Here is a 24,372-nt window from a genome sequence, read left to right as displayed (position 1 = left end):
CCATGGCTCATGGGCCCAGCCGCTCTGTGGCTCATGGGATCCTTCCGGACCGGGGCACGAACCTGTGTCCCCTGCATCGGCAGGCGGACTCTCAACCACTGCGCCACCAGGGAAGCCCAACATACTGATTTTTAAATCAGCACTGGGGCCTAAATAAAGCTTAAGCTTACACTATATTGTTATCAACTAACAATTACACTTAAGTTCCAGAACTAGTTTGGGACCTGAAAATAGGACCTGATTTGAATGGTGGTCACAATTTGACAGGACAGTTTATTTGGTCAGGGTTAGTTAGTCCCAGAAACTCCAAGGAAGGCTCTGAGCTTAACACTTTTGCTGAGAGCACTAAGCATGGAAGAATGTCTTTCTGCTAGTCCTTTGACACTGACCGGGGAGAAGATAGTAGTGATTAAGGATAGGGAGAGGAAATGGAAAACTTAGATTCAAAAAAGGTAAATTTTCTTCCCTTCAACCTTGTTCTGTCTTCTCATACACCATATATGATAATTTTACAGGCAAACCAACTTGCACACAACAATTACTAAACTTAGTGCTTTTTGTCTTACAGTGGTTTTAGATTTGGAATGGAAGTTTTTTTGTTTTTTTTTTTTAAACTGGAAACTTTATCCAGAGAAGATATGCTTTACAATTCTTGGAGGTATCTTAACAACCTAGAATGAAACTCCTGTCACAGAATTTGGATGCATTTGCTCACAATCTGGAAATAACATAAGCCCTAGGGAAGGAGGAAGGGGGCTTTCTGCCCACATCCTATCAGCAGGCCTTAATTACTAGAAGTGGTTGAGCCTAGCCAGCAGGGCACACAAGACCAAAAAGCAAAAGATGCAGGCGGGAGGCCCAGGAACAAAATCCAACTCGCAGAGATCCTTGGTGGGCACCAGTGTTTTTCAAATTTTTAATTTATTGCCAGGTTTTAAACATGGGGGGATTTCAAATAGAAATGGAACTTTTTTTTTAAAAAATAATAATTCTATTCCTTCTTTTCTTTAAAACCCTCTCCCCCCTTTCAGGAATTTTTTCATTGTCTAGATTCTCATGGAAACTCAACAAAGATTTTTTGTTTTGTTTTAAATTATATTTCACTGTCACATTTTTGCAAAAAGTCTCCCACAAGTGAGATGTCACAGAGATAATTAGCAATTTAGGTCAGTATATTTTTGCATATGCAAGGTACTAGCTTGGGAGTTTTAGGAGACCCACTAATTACATTAGAAGTACTAAATTTTGGAAATGAAATTCAAGTCCATAAAGGTTTTAGGCTAAATTTTAAATTATTCTGGTTGGTTATTTTCAAGTGGTATCAATTGGTTGCTTCTTTTCTACATCCCTTATGTACCATTTAACTGCCAGAAGCTCAGGGGGTGGAGGGGGGAAGCCAGTCCACTTAACTGTCTTAGGTTATGACTTTTCCCTAGGTTTTTGTACTTTTCCTTAAATAGACTAATGGTGGGGATTTTTAATGACATAGGCTCTCTTTTATAATTTAGTAGTAGGCTCTAATTTCCTCTATGCTCATATAACCAGACTTCACATTTTTGCCCTTTAAAACACATTTAGATTATTGAGATGGAAGTATAAAATCCCTTCACCTGTCACTGAATTCCCTGGTTACATCAATCAAGATAGACAGCCTGTCGTTCGCATGTACCACCTGGGCTTTTTTGCTCACCTATGCTTTACTTTGCTCTTTCACTCTTAACAAAACAAATGCTGTGATTTCTAGCATTTCTCTCTTCTAATCCAGTTTTTAAACTGTTTATTCCCTTCTGGTATTCTTTTTTTTTTTTTTGGAATTTTTGTATTTTATTTATTTTTTATACAGCAGGTTCTTATTAGTTATCTATTTTATACATATTAGCGTATATATGTATACACTATGTATATGTATGTATATATGTATACTCAATCTCCCAATTCATCCCACCCCTTCTGATATTCTAAATGCAGGGTGTGCTATTCTTTTGAGGGTTTCCCTTGTCCTCTGATCATTTTTAATGATTTGGGTTATTAATGTTACAGCAGGCTGACTGCTCCTATCCTCACACAATTAGACTTTAAATTGTTTCCCTTAGAACAAAGTAGAGAGTATTCAAGGCAAAGAAAACTGAGACAGCCAACCAGGGACAGAAGAGAAAACCATGACTGTAAATTCACAGACATGTGGTAAAAAGAGACTGAGGGAAAGTTAAGGTCTTCTTTTGCAGTGGACCCTGGGTTATAAGCCTGGAGTGGTTTCTGAGCAAGAAATTTTAAAAAACAACTACTTATGGACAGTTTTTCTGTGAATAACTTTTTAATTTCCACCTAACAGCTGCATTTTTGTATTTCCATAATTGTTTTTTTATCATCACTTAACTTTGTAACCCTTTTCTAAAATTGAGTGACTTGTGATTAATTTCTGTTCTTTCTTTTCACACAAGCATGTTGAATTTAATTATACTGAAATAATTCTTGTGACCTGCCTAAAGAGAATCACCCTCCCTCATGTAATAACATTTCCATCTTGTAGGTTTTAAAAACAGTGCAGCCTTATAAATCGTAAAATGAATTTTAAAACATTACAACTTTGGCTTGGTAAAGATTACTGTAAGGAGTGCACATCTTTCCTACACTGAGCAGTGCTCTTTTGTTATAGATGTGATTCTGATTAAAATAGAGATGTAATTAGTAGTCATGTATTTCTAGTGAATAATAAAAGCATAACAACCAGTGGCCTTCCTGAAAACTTGATTCCTTTTTAAAGGAATCCTTGAACTAAAAAATCTAATTTGGTTGTTAACTGGCCTCACAAAGTTGCTCCTTAGTCTAGGTAGTTTTCTATAGGAAGAGGCTTCTGATCGACTCCAGTGTACTTAGAAACAAGGACTAGCCTAACCAGTAACTCAGCCAGCCCCAGCTTGGGTTAACATCTTCTTTTTGTCTGGCAATCAGGGCTTGGTGAACTGTGTGTACTGTGTGCCAGTTGCAGTCTCCTCTCACTTGCTGCCTGTTTTTGCTTCCTCTTTTAATAGGGTGGAAGAGAGCTCCTGTCACTTTTGTCTCTAAAGTAGTAGATCAAATGGGCAGGGTCTCTGAAAAAAACAGAAAAGCAGCTATCTGCTATTTTAGTTCTAAATTTTGCGTGGTTATGTCTGGATATTGGACAGAAGATACAGTTTCTACCTTCCTCAGTCAGATGCAGACAGGTGTCAGCCATCGTTACACAGACTAGAACATTTAGGCCTGTGCCATGACATTACTGCCTTTCATTATTTTTTGTTAACGTCATTCTGTATGTTTAGGAGTTCATCTGTTTACCTCTTTACAGGCTGAACATAACTTTTTTTTTTCAAAGTTCCCTGTATTGTGAACTGAGCTTGAGTGAAGTCTTTGAGGTAAGGCAACCCTAATGATAAAAATGGAAAGAAGGCCTGTGAAATTTGGGAGCCTTCAGAGATACAGTTTTAGAGTCACTGCCTAAATATTGAAATGCCACCATTTGTTGTTTGGAGGGATGTGGAGCTAAATTGAGAATGGGAGTACCACATCTGCCTTGACTGCTAAATATATCCATCTCTGCTGCTCACCCATAATAGAATTTTTATGTGCACATTCATTAATCTTGGTTTTAGGAACAGTTTAAAAGAGGGCAGCCACTGAAGAGACTTAGTCTACATTCCTGTTTCCTTCCTTTAAGTGTTTGAGTATTTGTCCCTGGTAGGCCCGAGTTCTTTTTCATTATTATCACTGTGGTGGCTTTTGTTTAGTTTTCTTTTGTTTTTTGTTTCTCTAGAAAGGTCAAACTACTGAAAAAAGTGTTCCTTAGTACTTTATCAAGAGGCAGAATATACTATTCCATTTTTATTTTTCACTTTTTAAATTTTCTGGCAAATTAAGATTCAGAATTAGTAAAGAAGTTTTGCCCTGTGCTACCTAAATGAATGTCAGTGAAACAGCAATTTTTAAAGTTTTCACTGTGATGAGGAACCATTAGGTAGCATACTTTGCTCTCAAGACCATCAAGAAAGCAAGGCTGGTCCAGTGCAGGTAGTAGTATAAGAGCAGTATGTTTCTGGTGGCCAGTTCTTCAGCCAGCTTGCCTCTGGCCTGCTTCTGATGGATGGTCTGAACCATTAAATGACTCTTCTGAGGTTAGTTTGGAACCCAAATAGTGCGTTCGTTGCTGTCTTTGGCACGTGGAAAATAAGTTCAAACCAAGGCTAACAACCCAGTTCTTTCTAAAAACATTTTCAGACCACATGAAGTGAACTTTTTTTTTTCCCCTTTTCTTTTGCTTCAGGTAGTTTCAGGCTTTGGGGGTCCTCAAAAACTGATTCTCAGGGAGGAGTTTGGAAGATGTGAAACAAGCTTGTGTTTCTTCTGCTCTGTTAGCCACTGCTATCTTCATGGATCTGACACTATTTATCTGACAGTGCACTTAGTACTGCTTCGCCAGGGAAAATCACACAAAACAAGCCTGGCGCATCAGCACTTTCATTGTGTGCTGGGCTGAGCCTCCCTTCACATGGTCACATCCCCCTTTTAATCCAATACTCCCTTCCCCTTCCCCAGTCCTGCCTGTTTCTGTGGCACTTATTGCTGGTTTCCCTGAGCTCCTGTTTCCACTTTGTGTTTTTTGTGGGGCCCAGGAAGCTAAAGCTGTGTGTATTTGTGGATCAGACAAGTGCAGCAAGTTAATAACATTGGCTTCTGAAGGGGAGAGTGAGGTGATGGCTGCGTTTAAGTTGGATTTCCTTCCAGAAATGATGGTGGATCATTGCTCTTTGAATTCCAGTCCCGTGTAAGTATTTTTGTTGTCTCATTTTTATCATAAGTAGAGGAACTGGGCTGTTTTCCTTGTTATTTGATAAAACTGGTCCCTTTCCTTAAAAGAGGGAGGAAAAAATTGGGTGAGGAAGCCAAAGTCCACATTATTGTTATTTTCTTTTGTAGTCTGATTCTCTCTCATTACTGCTGATTTCCTCTAGCTATAAAAGTTTTGTACATAAGGATGCATTTGATATATGACCAGCAACATCAGCTCAAGTGTGCTGGCTCCAGTCCCTTTAAGCTGTAGTTTTCCCATCTGATAGATTCCAAGGTATTTTTTTAAACCATAGTTTTATTACTTTGGGTTGGGTATACAACTTCAGATAATCTTTTGGAAAGCTGTTTATTTGTATGTTTGTTTATTTTTAATGATGAAATTCTTAGACTCCTATCACAGAGGACTGGTAGCTAGGGTGTATTTAGTAGTATATACAGAATGCTGTATTGACATGTAAATTAGTCCTGAACCTTGATTTCCACACCCCTCAATCTAATTGAAAATGCAACACAATACATGATTCTGGGGACATCAGATGTACCCCCCCAAAGGGGGACAGACTGGATTAATCTTGATTGGGAATTTGCCTTAATAAATTTTGAATGTGGAAATGAGAAACCTAATCAGTTTGCAGTACTACTGTTCAAGAAGTGACACTGCCATTGTATGCAGCTAAAACGCCAACCTGGCTCTGAGTTACACCTATAGGGGGCCCGAATTATGGGCTTTGTAGAAAAGAACACACTTCTAACTCTTGATTTCAGTTTCTTTAACCAGGCTTCATAGTACCTTGGAACCTAAGTAAAAGAGCCTTAGGTTATTCAAAGCCAAGAATATTAAATGGTAGACTACTCCCTAGATAACAGTAGTGCAAGTCTTTGAGATTAGGCCTCCATGTACAAATCAGTCTGCCCTGGGATTAGGTGTAACAGGTGTTGTAATAGCAGATTCTCAACAGTTCTTTGTGGAATAGTTTTGGGGCCGGGGGGGGGGGGGGCTCAAAGTTAGGTGGCTTGCTGATTTGGGATGGATCCTATGCCTTCTCTGTAGTCTCCAAAATAATGGTAATTTAGATGTGTCTTTTTATAAGAGTTCTCTTTACTGCTAAAATAAAACTTTAGCAGTAGATTACAGGTGAAATCACAATGAATCCCATCATAAAGACTTAATACATAATAAAAGTATTCCCATGTACCAGATATATGGTCCCTAGAAATAGGACTTTGTGGCTCAAATTATCTTTCACTGTAACACTTTCTCTCTATGCGTTGCAACTGCCTAGTGTTCAGTCCTTAGATACAGCATTCTTCCTCAGCCTGTTTCTCATCTTTTACAAGGTCGACCTAATTCAGTATCCCATGAAATCTGGATCATGGACCACTGTGTGAAAGTCACCTGGAGTATAAAAATGCAGGTTCTGGATCCATGCGCAGATATTCTCGTGCTAGAATGGGCCCAAGAATCTATTTTAACAATGTCCCATGTGGTTTTTGTGTACACTTGAGTTAGAGAACTAATGGACTGAATACAATGCTCATTCTGAGTACAAGTAATCAGGGAGTACACTGTTGTATTATTTTTTCCCAAGAGCTTTTACATTTGTTTTAGTCATCCAGCTTCACAAAAGCTTTGTGAGGTTAATTGGGCATAAACTATTGCCCCTGTTTTACAGATGAGAAACCCAGTTGAGAGAAGCTATACCTGACTTGACTGAGGACAGTTGGTATCAACCTTGGGCCTAAAATGCAAGTTTAATGATAGCCGCTTTATTTTTGCCCCCTAGACCTGGCTGCCTCAGGTGTCACTAAGCAGTTAACCATCAATGCTTCTCATTATCCTAAGTCCTCTGGCCCACTCCCATGGGCACCACACACCCAAACCCCACAGAGTTGGGAAGAAGAAAGTTCTGCAGAATGGTGTATGCTTGCCACCTCTTTCTTGGACTCTCAGCCCTTCTTTTCACTCATACTACTTTAGCAGTAGGCTTGATAATTATTAGTTTTCTCTCTGAAGTGATATTGCCTGGGAATATGATCTAGCAATGTATCTATTCCAAAATTTCTTTACAACAGAGAAAAATTGCTGGAGGAGCTGTGGAAGGGCTGGGAGGACCTGATCCCTAGTTCCCTTTCTTATTTATAATAATAGATATTACAGATACTTATTATTTGTAATAAATAATACTCCAGCTTCTACTGGTTCCTTTTACTTTGCTTGCACACTAGGTCATAGGTGTTCTCTAGGGATTGTATCTCAGACCTTTTCCTCTTAGCTTTCCCATTGCTTAAGGGGGCACTGATGTGCTTCTCTGATTCTCAGATCTTTATCTATCCCCCAGATGTCCCTTGAGTTCTATGACTTTGTTCTAAATACTGCCCATTGGATACCTCCATGTGGAGGTCTTCCCATGTAAAAACAGTTCCCCAAACTGTCTGTACTAGAATCCAAGAGTGATTAGTAATTTCTTTTCCTCATCTCCTTTATCGATTATCTCCAAGTTGTAGTGAGTCCTGCCGCCCAAATTTCTCAACATTGCGGGAATGGTTCCTAATCTTAGGGTCTGGTTTGTGCAAGAGCCTCCTGATCTGCATATTTCCCCACTTTATTCATCCTCTAGATTATTGCCAGATGTCTTTTAAAAGACAAATCTAACCACCCCTTGTTTAAAAATCTTGGAATAAAGTTCAGGCCTATCAGTATAACATGGAAAGCCATTTCCTGGGTCTTTCCAACCTCTTTATTCTCATCAAATTTCTCTTTCTAATTTTTAAAAAATGTTTTTATACGCCTCCCCCCCAACTTTCTCAAGTCCTTTTCCTACCTTTCTAATGTTATCTCACTCTTCTGTCCTTTCTGAGTCCTTACCATTTCCTCATCACCCCTTAGACTTTCATACCTCCATGCTACATAGCACTTTTTCCAGCTGCTTACTCCATTCAGCTTAAATCCCTGTGCACACACACCCCCTGCCCCAAATAAGTTAAACCATATTAGCCACTTTTTTCACAGAACTTGTATAAATCTGTTAAAGCATTTGTAGCATATTGTAGTTGTGTCCTTCCACTTGTTCAGTGCCATTGTCTACAGGGCCGGTATTGCTCAGTCTGCTTTTATAGCCCCTATAGTGTGTAGTATCTGATACACAGCAGGAGCTTGGGAAGTACAGTTGAATGAATGATAAACCCTGTGAGGTTTTTTTCTTAATAATTGGAGATGATTACTGAGGTAAGATCTTCAGACATTATCTCTCTTCCTCAGGGAAGAAGGCTGAAAACCTTCACAGGCAGATTGTTACTGTTCTGTTGTTGAATGGTGACTTAAAAATATTGATAGCTTTTTCTAGTACCTAACACCTCAACTAACAGGAAGATCTCCCTTTATTCAAATTAAAATTCCTTCCAGCATAGATGCATCTAGTCTTGTTCCCCTAGAGAACATCTGGTAAGTAACTTAGGCCAGTGTTTCTGGGTCCTTTTCATTCTGATGTTCTTCTGTGCTAGTTTTTCCACAGCACATTGTGAGCCAGAGGACCTGGTAGGGGTGGGTGGTGGCTGGAGATTGGGATGCAACAAGTATTTATGCCTGCTGGGGAGGTGGAGGGGTAGGTAAGTATTTGAAATTTTTCTGTTTGTATAATGAGCAAATGGAGGTCAACAAGTAATGAGAAGGGGAGAGGGAAAAAACTGAGTTATTAAAGGTTTTGGAAATGATTTTTAACCAGATGTGAAGGTAGTATTTGCCAACCCGTCTGACTGCAAGGAACAGATACCACTCAAGCTAGCATATATGAAAGGGTTTTCTTGTAAGGACACAAGTGGACTGGACTATAATATAATCAGTAACTCTACAGCTGAAAGACCCAGAAACTCCATCTTTTTGACCCAGGGCACACGTTCTGCTCTGTCTGCGTGTGCTGCTGCTTCTGTTCTTCATCTACCAGATAATTTTGGTTGCAGCATGGCTTGGCTTTGCCATTGCCCTTCCAGGCTGTCTTGACACGCCCCCCCCCCCCCAGAGCATTTTCATCCCACAAAAGAAACCCTGTACCCATGAGTAATCATTCCCTCCCTTTCTCCCTACCCCTAATCCCCATTCCTAGGCAACCACTAACCTACTTTCTGTGTCTATAGATTTGCCTATTCATTTCACATAAATAGAATCACACAATATGTAGCCTTTTGTGATTGGCTTCTTTCACTTAGCATAATGTTTTCAAGCTTCATCTATATTGTAGCATGACTCCTATTATCTCTTGCCACTGCCCTTTCATCTTGTCAGCTTAACTCGTGCTGTCCCCAGTTGCAGCTTTTCCTCTTCCAACTTCACCACTGACTGCCTGTTTCTGTTAACCCATTCTAGATTCTGTAGAGCAGTCCTGTGCAATAGAACTTTCTGTGATGTTAAAAATATTCTTCTGGGAATTCCCTGCTGGTCCAGTGGTTAGGACTCTGGGCTTTCACTGCCGAGGGCCCGGGTTCAGTCCCTGGTCAGGGAACTAAGATCCCCACAAGCCATGTGGCTAGAAAAAAAAGAAAAAAAAAAAACCTTGTGTCTCTGCTGTCCTATGCAGTAGACACTGGTCATATGTGGCTAGTGCAATCGAGAAACTGGATTTTTAAAATTAAATTTAAATAGTCACCTGTGGCTAGTGTCTATTGTCTTGCTCAGTGCAGCTATAGAGGATCTTGATTAGCCAGGCCTATCTTTCTGTTTTAAGCATAGGCCACAGTCTTAGGTTTCCAGCAAGCCAGTGAATCAGCTTGTTGGGTTAAGATCCACCTCCTGGTCTAGTCATCTGGGGCCAAGGAATGGGAAAGAAGTGGGATAGAACATTAACTCTGCCCTCTGAGCTGGGCCTGGTGCTGGGAAGTTTTGAAAGGAGGAAGAGAAGAGAGGGTTTAAGAGTTTTGAATGGAAGTGTGCTTTGAAAATAAAGCTCTTTGTTTTCTCTCCCCTGTCTCTTCCAAATTGGTTGTTTCATTTTCCTATGGCATGTTCCATCGAGAATCAGGTAGACAAGGCAGCCTCTGGTCCTGATCTCTCATTCTTAATGATTCGCCAGTTGCTGGGTCAGAAACATAAAAAGAAGTGGGTTGGTGTCATGCCTCTCCCCTAAAATACTTGCTGCCTTCTCATCTCCCTTCTTCCCTCACTGCTGCAGGCCATGCTTTTCCTCTCTTCCATCCTACTCCCAGGTTAATACTTCACTGAAGTACTGGCAGTACTTCCACAGAAGATAAGAATTTCCACAGACTTGTCCCTTAGGAATGACAGGGACAGTATAGGTACTTCTCCAGGGGCTGCTGAATTCATTGGTTCTTGAGTGAACATAATAAATGTATGTAATTTATGATCACTGACTCTGAGGAGCTCTCCATCAATAGGGAGGTAAGGCACAAATTTGAGAATGTGTCCAGTGATAACGTAGACTGAACGCCATACCCGGATGTTGTGGGATCCTTGGCATATCACACTGGGAGTCTTGTCCCCAGGTGACTCTTTTATGCAGTGGTTACTTTTAAGGACAACATGCTTACTGGAAGTATGTGTGGAAGGTTCAGAATGGAAGAGCATTGTTGCTCATCTCTTCAGACACAATAACAGTTTATGAGAAAGTTTGTGACTGCTTATTACATATACATAGGTACACGTGTGGTTGCTTTTCTCTTTTTTATCTCTCGCTGATATTGGCACTAACTGTGTCTTCATGTGCTCCAAAGAAATACCCCATGTTTTCCTTATTCACTGATATATACCACATCTAACACAGTGCTTGGCCTGTATAAATAAGAGCTCAGTATTAATTGGAGGAAGAAATAAGTCAGTGCATAACTCCAGTTGCATGATGTCCACTGCACCTTGAGCCTGGCCTGATCATTTGCTGTGCCCTAGAAGTGCGTCTTAAACTGGTGAAGGACCATGTCCTGTCTCTCCCGCCACCAAGCTTGTTAAATACAATATGATAATTTCATAGAAAAAATAATGAGGTGTAAGCTTGCATTTTGCGTATCTTTTTAATATTCGATTGAACATATGTAAAATTATGCAGTGTGATTGCTGTAAATGTTTCTAATGGTTAAGTTTGAAGATTGCCCCTGGTCCTTGGGGGATTCTTCTGGCTTTTGAATTGGTATACACGGCAGGAAAGGGTGATTCATGGAGTAGGTGGACATGAAGAAATGGAGAGGGATTTGGAGAGTAAAGAGAGAAAGGAAAGGCACTTGTCTGGAATGCTGAGTCTCCACTGAACTTTTGGGTAAATCACAATTCACATATATTGACTGTGTTTATGCTTTTGCACTAAACAGTGATACATTTAGTTTAGAAACAGCACACGAATACAGAAGGAAGGGACAAATTGAGCACGGTTGCCTCCAGTGTAATACAAACTAATAAACTCCTGCCTCTTTTCAGAAATAACTGTCTGCTTCCTTTATAGTCAAAACGTTCTAAGCACCATTTATTTGGGTTCTATGTTAACCCTCCCTAGAATAGAAATGTGATTAAACTTAGCGACATTTTAATAAAATACTAAAACTGGTAATTAAAGTTGTTGGGAATGGGTTGTAGGGAGTGACTCCCATTTTTTCACTAGTCATAAGACTTTTTAAAAAAAATTCATGGTAGAATGATTTCTGTTAGAATGTTGGGATTAAGCTTCTAGAAGCAGCCATATTATATTTGTGCAACAACTTACCATACATGGTTTTAAATTAATAAAGGAAAACCAATAAAACAATGTATTCCAAAATACTTAAAAAACAGTAGGTTCATCTTGTGACAGTCAATCATAGGAGATAATATCTGCTCTTCAATTTGTGAGCCCTCTTTGTGCACAGCATTCATTTTTATCAAGGTTAGTTGCTTAAATGGGGGAATTGTTGAGAACAAGAAGTTCTTCCCATCCCACATCTGAGTAATTACTTTGAATCAGGCACCATACCAGGTGTGGCTATAAGAATGAATAGGAAATAAAACAGTTTCTGCCTTCAAGGAGCTCTCAGTCTTGGGAGAGGTAGACAGAGCCGGATTATGCTAAAATGTGTTAAATACTACAGTGAAGTTGGAAATTTAGTACTATTTGAGTCCTGATGAAATTGACGAGTTAACCTGAAAGAGTATGAGGAACCTTCACAGACGTAGCAGCAAGGGTTGATCTGTATGACATTTGTCTTAAAGCTTTTGATGTTTAGTTAGTGCTAGATTCAGCACAGGTGACATGAGAATAGCCCTGTATTCAGTTACAAGAGATTTAGGAATTTAACAGAGGTTGAACTACTGGATTCAGCATTCTCAAGGATCTTCAAATACTATTCAAAGGATAGCAGTGGTGAAAAAACTATTGTTTTTCCTTTAAAGAAAAGTGGCGTTTTATTTGGGATTGAATATTAGAACATGGCACACTGGAACATGATGATATGATGTCTGGATTTAGCAAACACTAACAAAAGTTAAACATGCTATTTGGAATTTAAGTTGTTATTGGTTTGGATACATGCTAAGAATAAGATCATGAAAGGTGGTAGGAGAAGGACTTTGATTCATTTTGAGTGGAAACATTTACAGTGCAGGAGTTCCCCATGGTTCTTGGCAGTGGCAGGGGTAGGAATGAAGGTATTTAAATAGGAGTGTTACAGGTTTGATGTGATGGGATTGGAGGAGTTTGTGGACATTATAATGGTTACAGTTGGTAAGGGAATTAACTGATAAAATCTTGGAGAAATAGCAGTAAATTGGATAACTTAGAAACAAAAAACCCTAGAGTGATGACATCATTGTTTTTGTTTATATAACAGTCATTTGTGAAAGTTTAAGAGGCAAAGCTTTGTTTTGATTTGGGGGCTCACTCAAGAGCATCAGGATTATGCATGAGACAGCAACATCCAAAGGCTAACATTCTAGTCAGTTCTTAGCTTAGGCCTTGGAAATCATGTGCTTCTGCTCTAACATCTACTGAAAGAAAACTTTTCACCCATCATCGTGTAGATTGAGAATCCTGAATCTTATCCATAAGCAGTAGTTCTTTGTGATTTTATGGACATTTTTAAAAGTTTTATTAGCTATGCTTAAAAATGATTACAATTTGCTTTAGGAACTTTACTTCTTAAGTTCTTCGGAGACTTCTCTAGATAGACAAGGAATGACTGACACTCAATTCCTTAGTTAAAGCCCAGGGTGTCCTAATCAGAATGGTGACTTTAGTTTGGGAATCTAATGGAAGGGGTGGCGTAGTGAGGGAGGACCAGGGAACTCTGGTAAATTGAATGGAAGTAGTGAAAGGAAGTAGAATTTTTTCCCCCTGCTTTATCAGGAAGTAGTTGAGACCTTTAAGGAAAAGAAGATTCTCTAGGAAGCAACATGAATACATAATAGAAGTTTTATTTTATTTTACGCAGCTCAAAGAAAATGAACGGCACCCTGGACCACCCAGACCAACCGGATCTTGATGCTATCAAGATGTTTGTGGGCCAGGTTCCAAGGACCTGGTCAGAGAAGGACTTGAGGGAACTGTTTGAACAGTATGGTGCTGTCTACGAAATCAACGTCCTAAGGGATAGGAGCCAAAACCCTCCTCAGAGCAAAGGTAAAGGGCTTTGACTTTTATATGTATTTTCAATCATGTGCATGCTCTCTCTCATTGCCAGAATGCTCTTGTGGTCATATAGGGGGGGAAAAAAACCTGTCGTTTTGTTGTAGCTATACCTCCGAGTCCAAACACGTTTAATGGCTTAAAAGTAAAAGCTTAAGGTGACATCATGAGGATAATTTGTAAATTGGATCTTGGGCAGTCCTTTTTGAGATCTGTAAATTCTAGAGACAGACTCATGTGAGTGTCTCATTTGATCTTGAGAGTGGAATGACAAAAATAAAGTTGAAGTAAACCAACCACATAGGTTTTCTTTAGTATTTTGGCTAGAGTAAGTGGAAAGAGAAAGACTGTCCAGGTACCCGTGGGTTTCTGTTAGTGTTACAGAGGCCTTCTGGGATGGCTTAGCAACTAGGAGCAACTTGTTTGTAGGTGACCTGTTATAGCCTACAAAATGAACAGGAGGGCTTCCCTGGTGTGCAGTGGTTGAGAGTCCGCCTGCCGATGCAGGGGACACGGGTTCGTGCCCTGGTCCGGGAAGATCCCACATGCCGCGGAGCGGCTGGGCCTGTGAGCCATAGCTGCTGAGCCTGCGTGTCCAGAGCCTGTTCTCTGCCACAGGAGAGGCCACAACAGTGAGGGGCCCGCGTACCACAAATAAATGAAAGAAAGAAAGAAAGAAGGAAAGAAGGAAAGGAAAGAAAGAAAAGGAGAAGAAAGGCAAGCTGCTTCCAGAAATACCCAGCAGAGTGGAAGTTTTATAGGCCTGATAGTAGATAGCCTGTTAGCTTTGCCCCATACCACATAGACATACACTTGTTTTCCCAAACGACCTATTTCAGAGTAATTTTCTGTGAAAGCTGTTCTACGGTGCAGATGTACGCAAGCATGATTTTATGTTTGAAACCAGCTTAATAGCAGAGGACCTAGAAGCTGAAGAATTATTTTCTCTTTGTGGCATAGTTAACCAAAAATATAAAGTATTATAGTTTCTGAAAATGACTGTCAATATAATATGCAGTAATTTAAAATCTTAATTGCAGGGTGATTTTGAAAGAAATCTATACCATATCTTATGGGACTATGGACTATGGACAAGACATACTTGCCCCCTCCGATCCCCAGTAAAGATACAGAGCACAAAATCTCCAGATCTCCTCAGTCAAGTGCCATGTGCTGTTAGACATGTGATTATATTTGATGAAAACCAAGAGTCCAAAAAAAGATATTGAGGTCCTTGCTCTTAAGTCATTTTATAATTTAATAAATGATAATTATGTTTGAGGCATATGGTAGAAATTGGCTACAGTGTAAAGCTTGTTCTGAGAAAGAAAGATCTGTAGACTACAGGCTGCAGGAGTGCAAGTCCTCTGTCTGTCTGGTTTGTAGCTCAGTCTTCTTGCCCAGCACACTACCTGGTGCTGCAAGAAGGGCAGGTTGAATGGCATGGTGCTGTGGCCTTTCCCAACGAAGTTATAAGAGCAGTTAAAGAAGAATTTTAATAAAACCAGGAGACTATAGTAATGAAGAAAATGATAGAAAATCTTCCCTGCCCTCTGCTAGGTTTTCTCCATCTCCCTCCCTCCACCCCACCCCCACCCCAATTTTAATAAACCCAGCCCTCTCTTTTAATTTTCAATATATACCTGGAGGAGGGAGTGCTCTAGGAATTATCTGCTTTCGAAGGACTGGTTTGATTTCCTGAAGTGTTGTTTATTGCAGGGTGCTGTTTTGTTACATTTTACACCCGAAAAGCTGCATTAGAAGCTCAGAATGCTCTTCACAACATGAAGGTCCTCCCAGGGGTAAGAAAGCTCCTACTAGTAAGTGGAACTGTGGTGGTTTTGACATATGGAACATACTTATACATTTCAGGCACACACTAAAAACCATTTGGGGAAAAGGGTGACTGCCACAGGAATTGATGTAAAGGAGGACATAAAGGGAATGTTTCAAAGAAGATAGGCTGAAAGTAATTCTCTTTCAACCAAGAGAATTTTGACTTGTTGACTCACATTCTATTTTGATATTTTGTGGAGGGGAAATAATGAGGCAGGCGAGAGTTCAGAGACAACTCTTAAGGTCAGTTTTGGTATTTCCTGTAGAGTCTTCATTTATGTTTCTGAATTCCTTTGGTGTGTTCAATAGTAATATTCATGTGTTTTCCTTTTTAGATGCATCATCCTATACAGATGAAACCTGCCGACAGTGAGAAGAACAATGGTAAGCAAGTATATAAAGCCCTCCCCGTATAAGGTTTCTTCTTGTGTATTTGCTCTTCTCATGGCATTTGGATTTTATTGTGCTGTAATTAATCTTTTGAGATATAATTGACATGGTAGTTTCAGTTGTACAAAATAATGGTTCAATATTTGTATATATTGCAAAATGACACTACAGTAAGTCTAGTTAACATCTGTCACCATAAATAGTTACAAAAAATTTTTTTTCTTGTGATGAGAACTTTTAAGATCTACTTCCTTAGCAACTTTTAAACATCCAGTACAGGGCTTCCCTGGTGGCGCAGTGGTTAAGAATCCGCCTGCTAATGCAGGGGACACGGGTTCGAGCCCTGGTCCGGGAAGATCCCACATGCCACAGCGCAGTGAAGCCCGTGTGCCACAACTACTGAGCCTGTACTCTAGAGCCCTCGAGCCACAACTACTAAAGCCCACGTACCTGGAGCCCGTGCTCCTCAACAAGAGAAGCCACCGCAATGAGAAGCCCGCGCACCACAATGAAGAGTAGCCCCCGCTCGCCGCAACTAGAGAAAGCCCACGCGCAGCAACGAAGACCCAACACAACCAAAAATAAATGAATAAATAAATAAGTTTATTTATTTTATTTTTTTTGCGGTACGTGGGCCTCTCAGCGCTGTGGCCTCTCCCGTTGCGGAGCACAGGCTCCTGACGCGCAGGCTCAGCGGCCATGGCTCACGGGCCCAGCCGCTCTGCGGCATGTGGGATCTTCCCGGACCGGGGCACGAACCCGTGTCCCCTGCATCAGCAGGCGGACTCTCAACCACTGCGCCACCAGGGAAGCCCCCACTGCTCATTTTTTAATCAAGTTGTTTTTCTTTCACTGTTGAGTTCTTCAAGTTCTTTATACATTTTAGATATTAACTCCTTATCAGACACATGATTTGCAAATACTTTCTCCTATTCAGTAGGTTGCCTTTTTTTGTTGTTGACGATTTTTGGGGTTTTTTTTGCTGTACACAAGGTTTTTAGTTTGATATAGCCCTGCTTGTTTATTTTTTGCTTTTGTTGCCTTTGCTTTTGGTGTCAAATCCAAAAAAATCATCGCCAAGACCCATGCGAAGGAGCTTACCAAGGCTTATGGTTTCAGGTCTTGCATTCAGTTAATCCATTACTTACTCAGAATTAATGCATTTTGAGTTAATTTTTGTTTATGGTGCAAGGTAGTGAATCAGTGCTGTAAATAATCTGTCATCTAAATTGTCTGTCCTTTTCTTTAAAATAAGTATGGCAAATAAGTCAGATAGAGTTGACAGGGAAATATTACAAGAACATTTTAGAGTGAACTGGAATGCCTTTGATCAACGTAATTTCTTTTGAACTGAAGTGAAATGGGGAACTGAACAAATTAGGAAGGAAAACTTAGTCCTCAAGAGAATAACCAGAAAATGAAAGTGGACAGTTACATTCACTGAGATGTGTGTTCTGTTTCTCTTGTCATATCAATTAAGTATGAAACCTCGTCCTTCTTTGGTACAATAGTATTGGTAATGAGAGCAAACTTTGCTAAGTGCTAGGCAAGATGCTGAGTACTTGGCATTTAATACTTACAGCTACCTTTGAGGTAAACTCAGTTATCTCTATTAATCACATGAGGAAACAGGTACAGAATGGTTAAGTAACTTTCACAAGATCATGAAGCTACTATATTTCGTCTAAATGGTTCCAATTATAATCTTAAGATACCATTGATTGTAAGAGTAGGTGCTAAATTGTGGGGGAAAAAATGTGTATCTTAAAATCGGTGAAATCTGGTATAAAGGCACAGAGCTCTGTGCTGCACTACCTCTTGTAGTAGTAATGTTCAAGCCTTTTGTTTTTTACTGTCTTAGCAGTGGAAGACAGGAAGCTGTTTATTGGTATGATATCCAAGAAGTGCACTGAAAATGACATCCGAGTCATGTTCTCTTCATTCGGACAGATTGAAGAATGCCGGATATTGAGGGGACCTGATGGCCTGAGCCGAGGTGGGTACATTTTTAGCCTTTAAAAGTACTCATCTTAAATTTGGAGTCTCTTTTTAATTGGATCAGTGGAAACCAGTGATCTCTAGCCAACATGGCACTGTCATGATGGAGAGGGTTGGGTTTGGTGTTGTATATTTAGGTCCCGTCACAACAACTATCAGTGGATCCCAATTCCCTCGAGTCTACATTCTGCACTTAAGTGTCATGTATTAAAATTCTCTGCTTCAGTCCTTGGAGAGGTTCTCCATGCCAAAACGGAAACACTTCTCTCACAAGAGAAGCTAGAGAATGTGATTCCTCCTTTATCCCTCAAGCACTTTTTCCCCTGTGTGCATCCCTGGTTTCTCATTAAAGCACGTATTACTCTGTCATAACATATCTGTATTCTCCACTGGATTATGAACCCCTGAAGGCAGGAACCATGTCTGTATTGCTAGCGTGGTACTTGGGGGCACACAGTAGGTGCTCAGTAAGTGTAAGTCAGATAAATAATTAAACAAATGAATGGATGAGTTATTGATTCTTCTCTTACCAGGTTGTGCGTTTGTGACCTTCACAACAAGAGCCATGGCACAGACAGCTATCAAGGCAATGCACCAAGCACAGACCATGGAGGTAGGGGCAGATGAATGAAAGGGGGAAGTTCCTTGGACTGAGAGCAGTAGGACAATTGACAGTCGAAGCCCAGTAGCATGTATAGCATTTGATTGCCCTAAAAGTTAAGAAGGCCAGACATCTTTAAATTAAAAACTGGTGCTTTCTTTAAAATTAGCATATTGGAACTAAACTGAATTATGTCTTGCCACTTGTGTCTGTCAGGAAGAGAATCATTTGACAGTGAATGAATTTAGAATGCGGCCTGTGCGTCACTAGAAAGGAGGATTTTTCCCTTCACCCAGAATGAGGATTTTGACCCTTTGATTTTGGTGTTTTCACAGGGCTGCTCTTCCCCCATGGTGGTAAAATTTGCTGATACACAGAAGGACAAAGAGCAGAAGAGAATGGCCCAGCAGCTCCAGCAGCAGATGCAGCAGATCAGCGCAGCATCTGTGTGGGGAAACCTTGCTGGTCTAAATACTCTTGGACCCCAGTATTTAGCAGTGAGTCTTCGTGGTTTGCTTTCTGCAGGCTGTGCAAGCTCCCAGCTGTTTCTTCTGCTGCTGTCCCTAGCTAACATACATAATGGCAGTCACAACTTTTAGCATATCAAAATTTTACATAAAAATTCAGGCAATGAAATGTTCTTTGTCACGTTAGTCTTGTGTGCACGCACACTCTCTCTCTCTCATCGCACATCTTTGGTTATATCTTGAGCTTCTGCTCAAATTACAGTGAAATCCTAATTTTCTAATAAAAAAATTTAGGAACATCTCATATGTCCCTGCCCCCAAGAAAAAAAATTCCTGAGGAAATCTTAGCTACCAAATATTCTTTCTCCGTATCTCTTTCTGGTAGATTGTAGAGGGCATCCTTAAAATCCTTACTAAGTCTTCCCTGTAGAGTATGATAGTAAATGTTTCCGCTGACTGAGAGATCAAGAGATTAACATGGACATTATTAAATGAGTATTACAGGTGTATATTTGAGTTCACTAAATAGTAAATAGGTTTCCTTTGATTTCTCTCTTGTTGTGTTTGAGTCATCGAATCCAGAAGACGGGCAGGCTCCAATTGGTTAGATTTATTAGATCTGCAATGTATATTACGGGGGATTATCACTGCTTTAACCCTTAAAAGAATTGCAGATAGCACAAGACACTTAAAACTGTCTCATCTTTGAATCAGAAAGAACAAGTCATCTGTGAAGTTACCAAGGAAGGAAAATAAATGGTGAAACTACTAGATTAGTATGGATAGTTAGAAATATACACATAGAAATATAGTCATTCACTCCTCATCCTTTAAAATATTCTTTTATATGGATACAGAAGAAAGGCAATGTTTTCTGTCCCCCAGTACTAGGTTTTGGCTAATTTGATGCCCTCTGGTTTCCATGTTTTTAAAATGTTAGAAGAAATCCCAGTTTACCCTCACTAGTAATTCTGTAAAGTCAAAAAGTATAGATGGTTGTTATATTCCTACAAATTAAATTGTTTCTCGGTGCTAGAACATTGCTTGTAAGTTGAGAAAATTCAGAGAGATTTTAGGTCTTCTGCCAAAATGATAATGCCTTGAAAATTATCTCCATGATGTGCATTTGCTTTTGGAGAGTTTTGGAGCCTTCTTTTAGGGAAGACTCCCCATTTTGTTGTCATTGCCACATCTAGCAAGCACGTGATGGTGTGTGTTCAGAGCTGTGGTCTCTTCATTTCAGTTAGACACGATCCCTGCCCTAAGAGCTCTTCTCATTTAGGGAGGAAGTGAAGTGCCAAGTACAGTATGCACAGTCCACCAGTTGGGACTGAGCTCGTTGCCCAAAGTATTTAAGAAGACAGAAGTGAAGACATGTGAGTGCTAATGGACTGTGAAAGTGATAGTACATCATCATTAATTATGAGGTACTGGAATATGTGGACTTAGAACTAGAGCAAGTAGTTCTTAATCTTTGAGGTAGCAGACCCCTTTCAGAAGCTGGTAAATATTCTGTGTATGGACACTTTTTCATTCTGCCTCTGGAGGTTTGTGGACTTGCTGAAACACTTGTGGAATAGAGAGATTCCTGATGACAGAGGAACCAGGTCAGATGTTTATGGGAATGAATAACAGATTGAATAAAGAATCCAGAAACCAGAATACCATCTGCTCATAAGGAACAGTGATTGGGTTTGGATGGAACAAAAGGTTTCAGCAGGTTGGTTAGATGAGGGTTGCAGTTTCCTAAGGTACAGAGTAAGGTCATGGAGGTCATAAGCTCATGGACAGGTCCTCTTGTTTTATTTGTTATGGAACAACCATTGAAAGAGAATGTACGCTGAACGGATATGGACTGATCCAGCAATCACTTGGTCATCTGCAACAGTGAGATGCATGGGGCTAGATGAATGTGTAGCATTCTAGTTATGACAAGATTGATCTAGTCACAGGTTCATTGTGGCCGGTAAAGGATGACTCCAAGAAATACTCTGAAATGGTCAGGTTTGGTATTTTAAATAGTTGCGTGAAGCAGAAATTAGGTCTCCAGGTGGGAACAAGTTACAAAATAAGATGTGTGGACCTAACAAAGGAGAATTTGGGAGAGGAACTAGAAATGGCGGTCACTAATATGCAGACACTCCTCTAAGTGGACTACATGGCTGCTTGAGTTGAGTTTAGTTCTCTCCTCTACCTCTGTCCTCTGCTGTGCTGCGTTCTGTTGCCAGGGACTCGAGCTTGGCTTTGTACTCAACAAACACAACTGTCTTCTGGGCCAGGGCTTTAGCTGTGTTGTGTTGTCCTGTGCTGTCATAAGCCTTATGTTTTTGTTGTGTTGGCTTGGGTTCTTGTCTTCAACTTTCTTCTCTGGGGGCCTCTGCACTCTCGCTTTGCTGTGCTGTAGAGTTACCCCAGATGCAGAACCAGCCCTCACTCTCACTCTTGTTCTGTTTTTGGTGTAATGTCTAGCTTTATTTGCAGCTCCTTCAGCAGACTGCCTCCTCTGGGAACCTCAACACCCTGAGCAGCCTCCACCCAATGGGAGGTAAGTGTTTCACTGCTACGGAGGAGCAGCAGCAGCCAAGCCAGCAGACCCGGCTGACAACAGTCTGAGGGTTTTATACCATTTGTGCAGAAAAAAATTTTTTTCCCACTCATTACATAAACCTGACATAAGATGAACCTCCTAGGATTCAACTCCCTTGTCTGTAGAAGGTGGCTCTTTTAGCTGTTGATACCATACTGCTCTGCAGTTGTCTGCTGCTCCCTACCCCCTAAGTCTCTATTGAGGAGGAAGATGGAAAAGAGCTGCTAGCGTCTGCAGACTATCTGCAGCTACTTTGATACGGAGAAAATTGCAGGAATTCTTTATTTCCACAATAAAGGGCCTTTTTCAGTGACTCTGAGGAAAAGTCTAAGATGGCTTCTATGTGCATGGCTTTCCGTGAAGCTGCTAGAACCCAGGCAGTTACTGTCTTACACATGTTATTTCTTAGGTGAATTACCTTTTTTGGTGTTAACATGCATAGAAAACTTAATTACCAAATACCTGAGTTTATAACAAAAGGAGGCTCCACAGACAAACCCTGAGGCAGGGGCTGTCAGGAAAGTTAAGGAAGCAGGGAGGGGACCATTCCAGAGCTGCCTGCCTCTGCCCTGTTGCAGCGAGATAGGGCTAGGCAGGTGCCTCTGAGGAAGGGATGATCTTAGGAAAACTGCAGTGGTTCATTTTTGTCCCAGGGACTTAAAGTTTGCTGTGTTTTCAAAAAGTTGCTAGATTGTAAATCTGTGTTGTAGCCTTTTTATTCTCATTAATTCTCCACCCTCACCCATCTGCCTTTCCATTATCTAGTAAAAAGTTTGCCACACATTGTCAGTGCAGTTCAGATTTCTTGCTCTGCTTATACCTGTGTTGCCTAGGTTCTACTTGGAAGTCTTTTCCTCAGTGTTTTTTCTTTCTTCTTTTTCTGATAATTAATCTACTATTCAGGTGGTGGTTTTTTCTTTGTTCTCTCTACTATTGCTGTTTTCACGTGTATCCCCCTGTCATCTCCTCCATTGCCTTCTAGATCTCTACTACATTTTCTGTGTTTTCACCTCCATTGCAGAGAACAGATCCCCTGTAAAGTGTGAGTGAGGGGTTCAGATGCAGACTCGTTCTCTTCCACAGGGTTTGGCATTGCTCTCTTAGATACCGGGCTCCATGGTAGAACACAGAATCCACCCCTCTTTTCTGGTTTCCTAATTGCCCATCCATTTGGGCTGGCATGGTATTGGATTAGACATCTGTTATCTGAGGAAATGTTCAGTTTCTGAATGAGTTGAGTGAGACCTGAATCTTTTGGAGCTCTGTAGTATTGCCTGTATCTAGAACAGTTCCTCTTTGGGACCAGCCTTCTGCCAGTGTGCACGGTCATTGCTGGAGTGGATATGAGGCACCCGTACCTGTTGGCTGATCTCTTGCTTTGGATGTTGCAGGGTTAAATGCAATGCAGTTACAGAATTTGGCTGCCCTGGCTGCTGCAGCTAGTGCAGCTCAGAACACACCAAGTGGTACCAATGCTCTCACTACATCCAGCAGTCCCCTCAGCGTACTCACCAGTTCAGGTAAGCATGTATAATAGGGGCCACTGTGCCCTTGTGTGCCTTGGGCAGAATCCCAAGAGAGGAGTATGTCATTCTGGAGAGTAGTTAACACCCATTTCCAAAGGGGTCAGATCATGAACAGTAAATTTTCAAATGTCATTCTTTTTTTAAATTTATTTATTTATTTTTGGCTGTGTTGGGTCTTTGTTGCTGCACTCCAGCTTTCTCTAGTTGCGGTGAGCGGGGGCTACTCTTCATTGCGGTGCACAGGCCTCTCATTAAGGTGGCTTCTCTTGTTGTGGAGCACGGGCTCCAGGTGCACAGGCTTCAGTAGTTGTGGCACACGGGCTCAGTAGTTGTGGCTCGTGGGCTCTAGAGCACAGGCTCAGTAGTTGTGGCTCACGGGCTTAGTTGCTCCACGGCATGTGGGATCTTCCCAGACCAGGGCTCAAACCCATGTCCCCTGAATTGACAGGTGGATTCTTAACCGCTGCACCACCAGGGAAGCCCTCAAATGTCATCTTCTGACTTGAGAGAACTCTCATAGTTTTTAGTTGGTTGTAATCATCACTTGCCTCTATGTCCTGCAGGGACAGTTATCAAAATCAATAGCGGGGGGGTCAGTAACTGAAAAACCTCTTTATAAAGGGGATACTTGAGTAACATAACTTGTGCTTTGGTTCCTGTTGACCTGAGAAGGTAAGTATTGGTCTGAGTTTAACTCATGGATGTCTGACAGCAGGGTCCTCACCCAGCTCCAGCAGCAGCAGCTCTGTCAATCCCATCGCCTCCCTTGGAGCCCTACAGACACTAGCTGGAGCAACAGCAGGCCTCAACGTCAGCTCTTTGGCAGGTGAGGGCCAGTCCCTGAATGTCATCGAGCCATTCTTTGTGCAGATAGCGCATTTTAAACAACTCTGGTAGGGGTGCCGTTAGAATGAATGATTGGGGTGGCCCAGTGAAGTTAGAAATGATCATGGGAGTTTGAGTCAGACCTGAGTTAAATCCCATCTCTGCCCCTTAACTACCTGTAACTTAAGACCACCTTTCTAAGATCATTTTCTCATCTATGAAGTGGGAGTAGAATACTTTGAGGGTTATTAAGTTAAATGAGAACATAGGTAAAGTGCTGAGCACATTACTTAGTACTGTGTCTGGCAACTAGTACATGCTCAATAAATGTTAGCAGCTATTTTGATGATAGGATTTGCCCACATCTTGTCATAGACTATATGTATCCCTTTTAGTCCCCAGTCCTGGGACTCTTATTTTACCACATTCCAGCTCTTTGTGAGAAAATGGCAGCAAAGCCAAAGAAAAAACTGGGGCAAGCCGTATAAGTGGTATCACTTCTCGCACAGGTTGGAAGAAGATAATGGGGAGAGCCGCGCCTGGGTGTGGCATTTTTAAATGTCCCCATTAGCCACAAGGCCTGGTGAGTGTCCTAAAATCTGACCAGTCAGAGGAATATTCCTCCTCAGGGAGAAGCTAAGGAGATGAAAGGGCGTACTTTGGAGTTTGTCTTTGGCATCGCTTGAGCCTTTCCAATCTGTTAATCCTGCTCTTCCCCCCACCC

The 24,372-nt window shown here is 41.0% G+C and overlaps 1 protein-coding gene across 10 annotated transcripts in view; it reads left to right on the top strand.

Annotated features, from left to right (window-relative positions):
- CELF1 (CUGBP Elav-like family member 1) overlaps positions 1 to 24,372 on the top strand; it is a 71,675-nt gene that overhangs the window by 37,162 nt on the left and 10,141 nt on the right. For 2 of the 10 annotated variants that reach the window (XM_029206931.1, XM_029206932.1), the window contains exons 1-10: positions 4,032 to 4,801; positions 13,225 to 13,412; positions 15,138 to 15,220; positions 15,590 to 15,638; positions 17,506 to 17,640; positions 18,176 to 18,255; positions 18,579 to 18,740; positions 21,192 to 21,255; positions 22,689 to 22,817; positions 23,539 to 23,649. In XM_029206931.1, the coding sequence (XP_029062764.1) occupies positions 4,731 to 4,801; positions 13,225 to 13,412; positions 15,138 to 15,220; positions 15,590 to 15,638; positions 17,506 to 17,640; positions 18,176 to 18,255; positions 18,579 to 18,740; positions 21,192 to 21,255; positions 22,689 to 22,817; positions 23,539 to 23,649 (1,072 nt within the window). In that variant the 5' untranslated portion in view covers positions 4,032 to 4,730. Of the gene's footprint in view, positions 1 to 4,031; positions 4,802 to 13,224; positions 13,413 to 15,137; positions 15,221 to 15,589; positions 15,639 to 17,505; positions 17,641 to 18,175; positions 18,256 to 18,578; positions 18,741 to 21,179; positions 21,256 to 22,688; positions 22,818 to 23,535; positions 23,650 to 24,372 lie in introns of those variants that run through there. The other 8 variants (XM_029206929.1, XM_029206930.1, XM_029206927.1 and 5 more) reach the window with 6 other exon arrangements.

Source organism: Monodon monoceros, unplaced genomic scaffold (genome assembly GCF_005190385.1).
Source record: "Monodon monoceros isolate NGI ecotype Baffin Bay Population unplaced genomic scaffold, NGI_Narwhal_1 Super_Scaffold_7, whole genome shotgun sequence".
Lineage (NCBI taxonomy): Eukaryota > Metazoa > Chordata > Mammalia > Artiodactyla > Monodontidae > Monodon > Monodon monoceros.
Note: the sequence above shows the minus strand (reverse complement) of the source record. Positions and strands in the feature narration are given on the sequence as shown.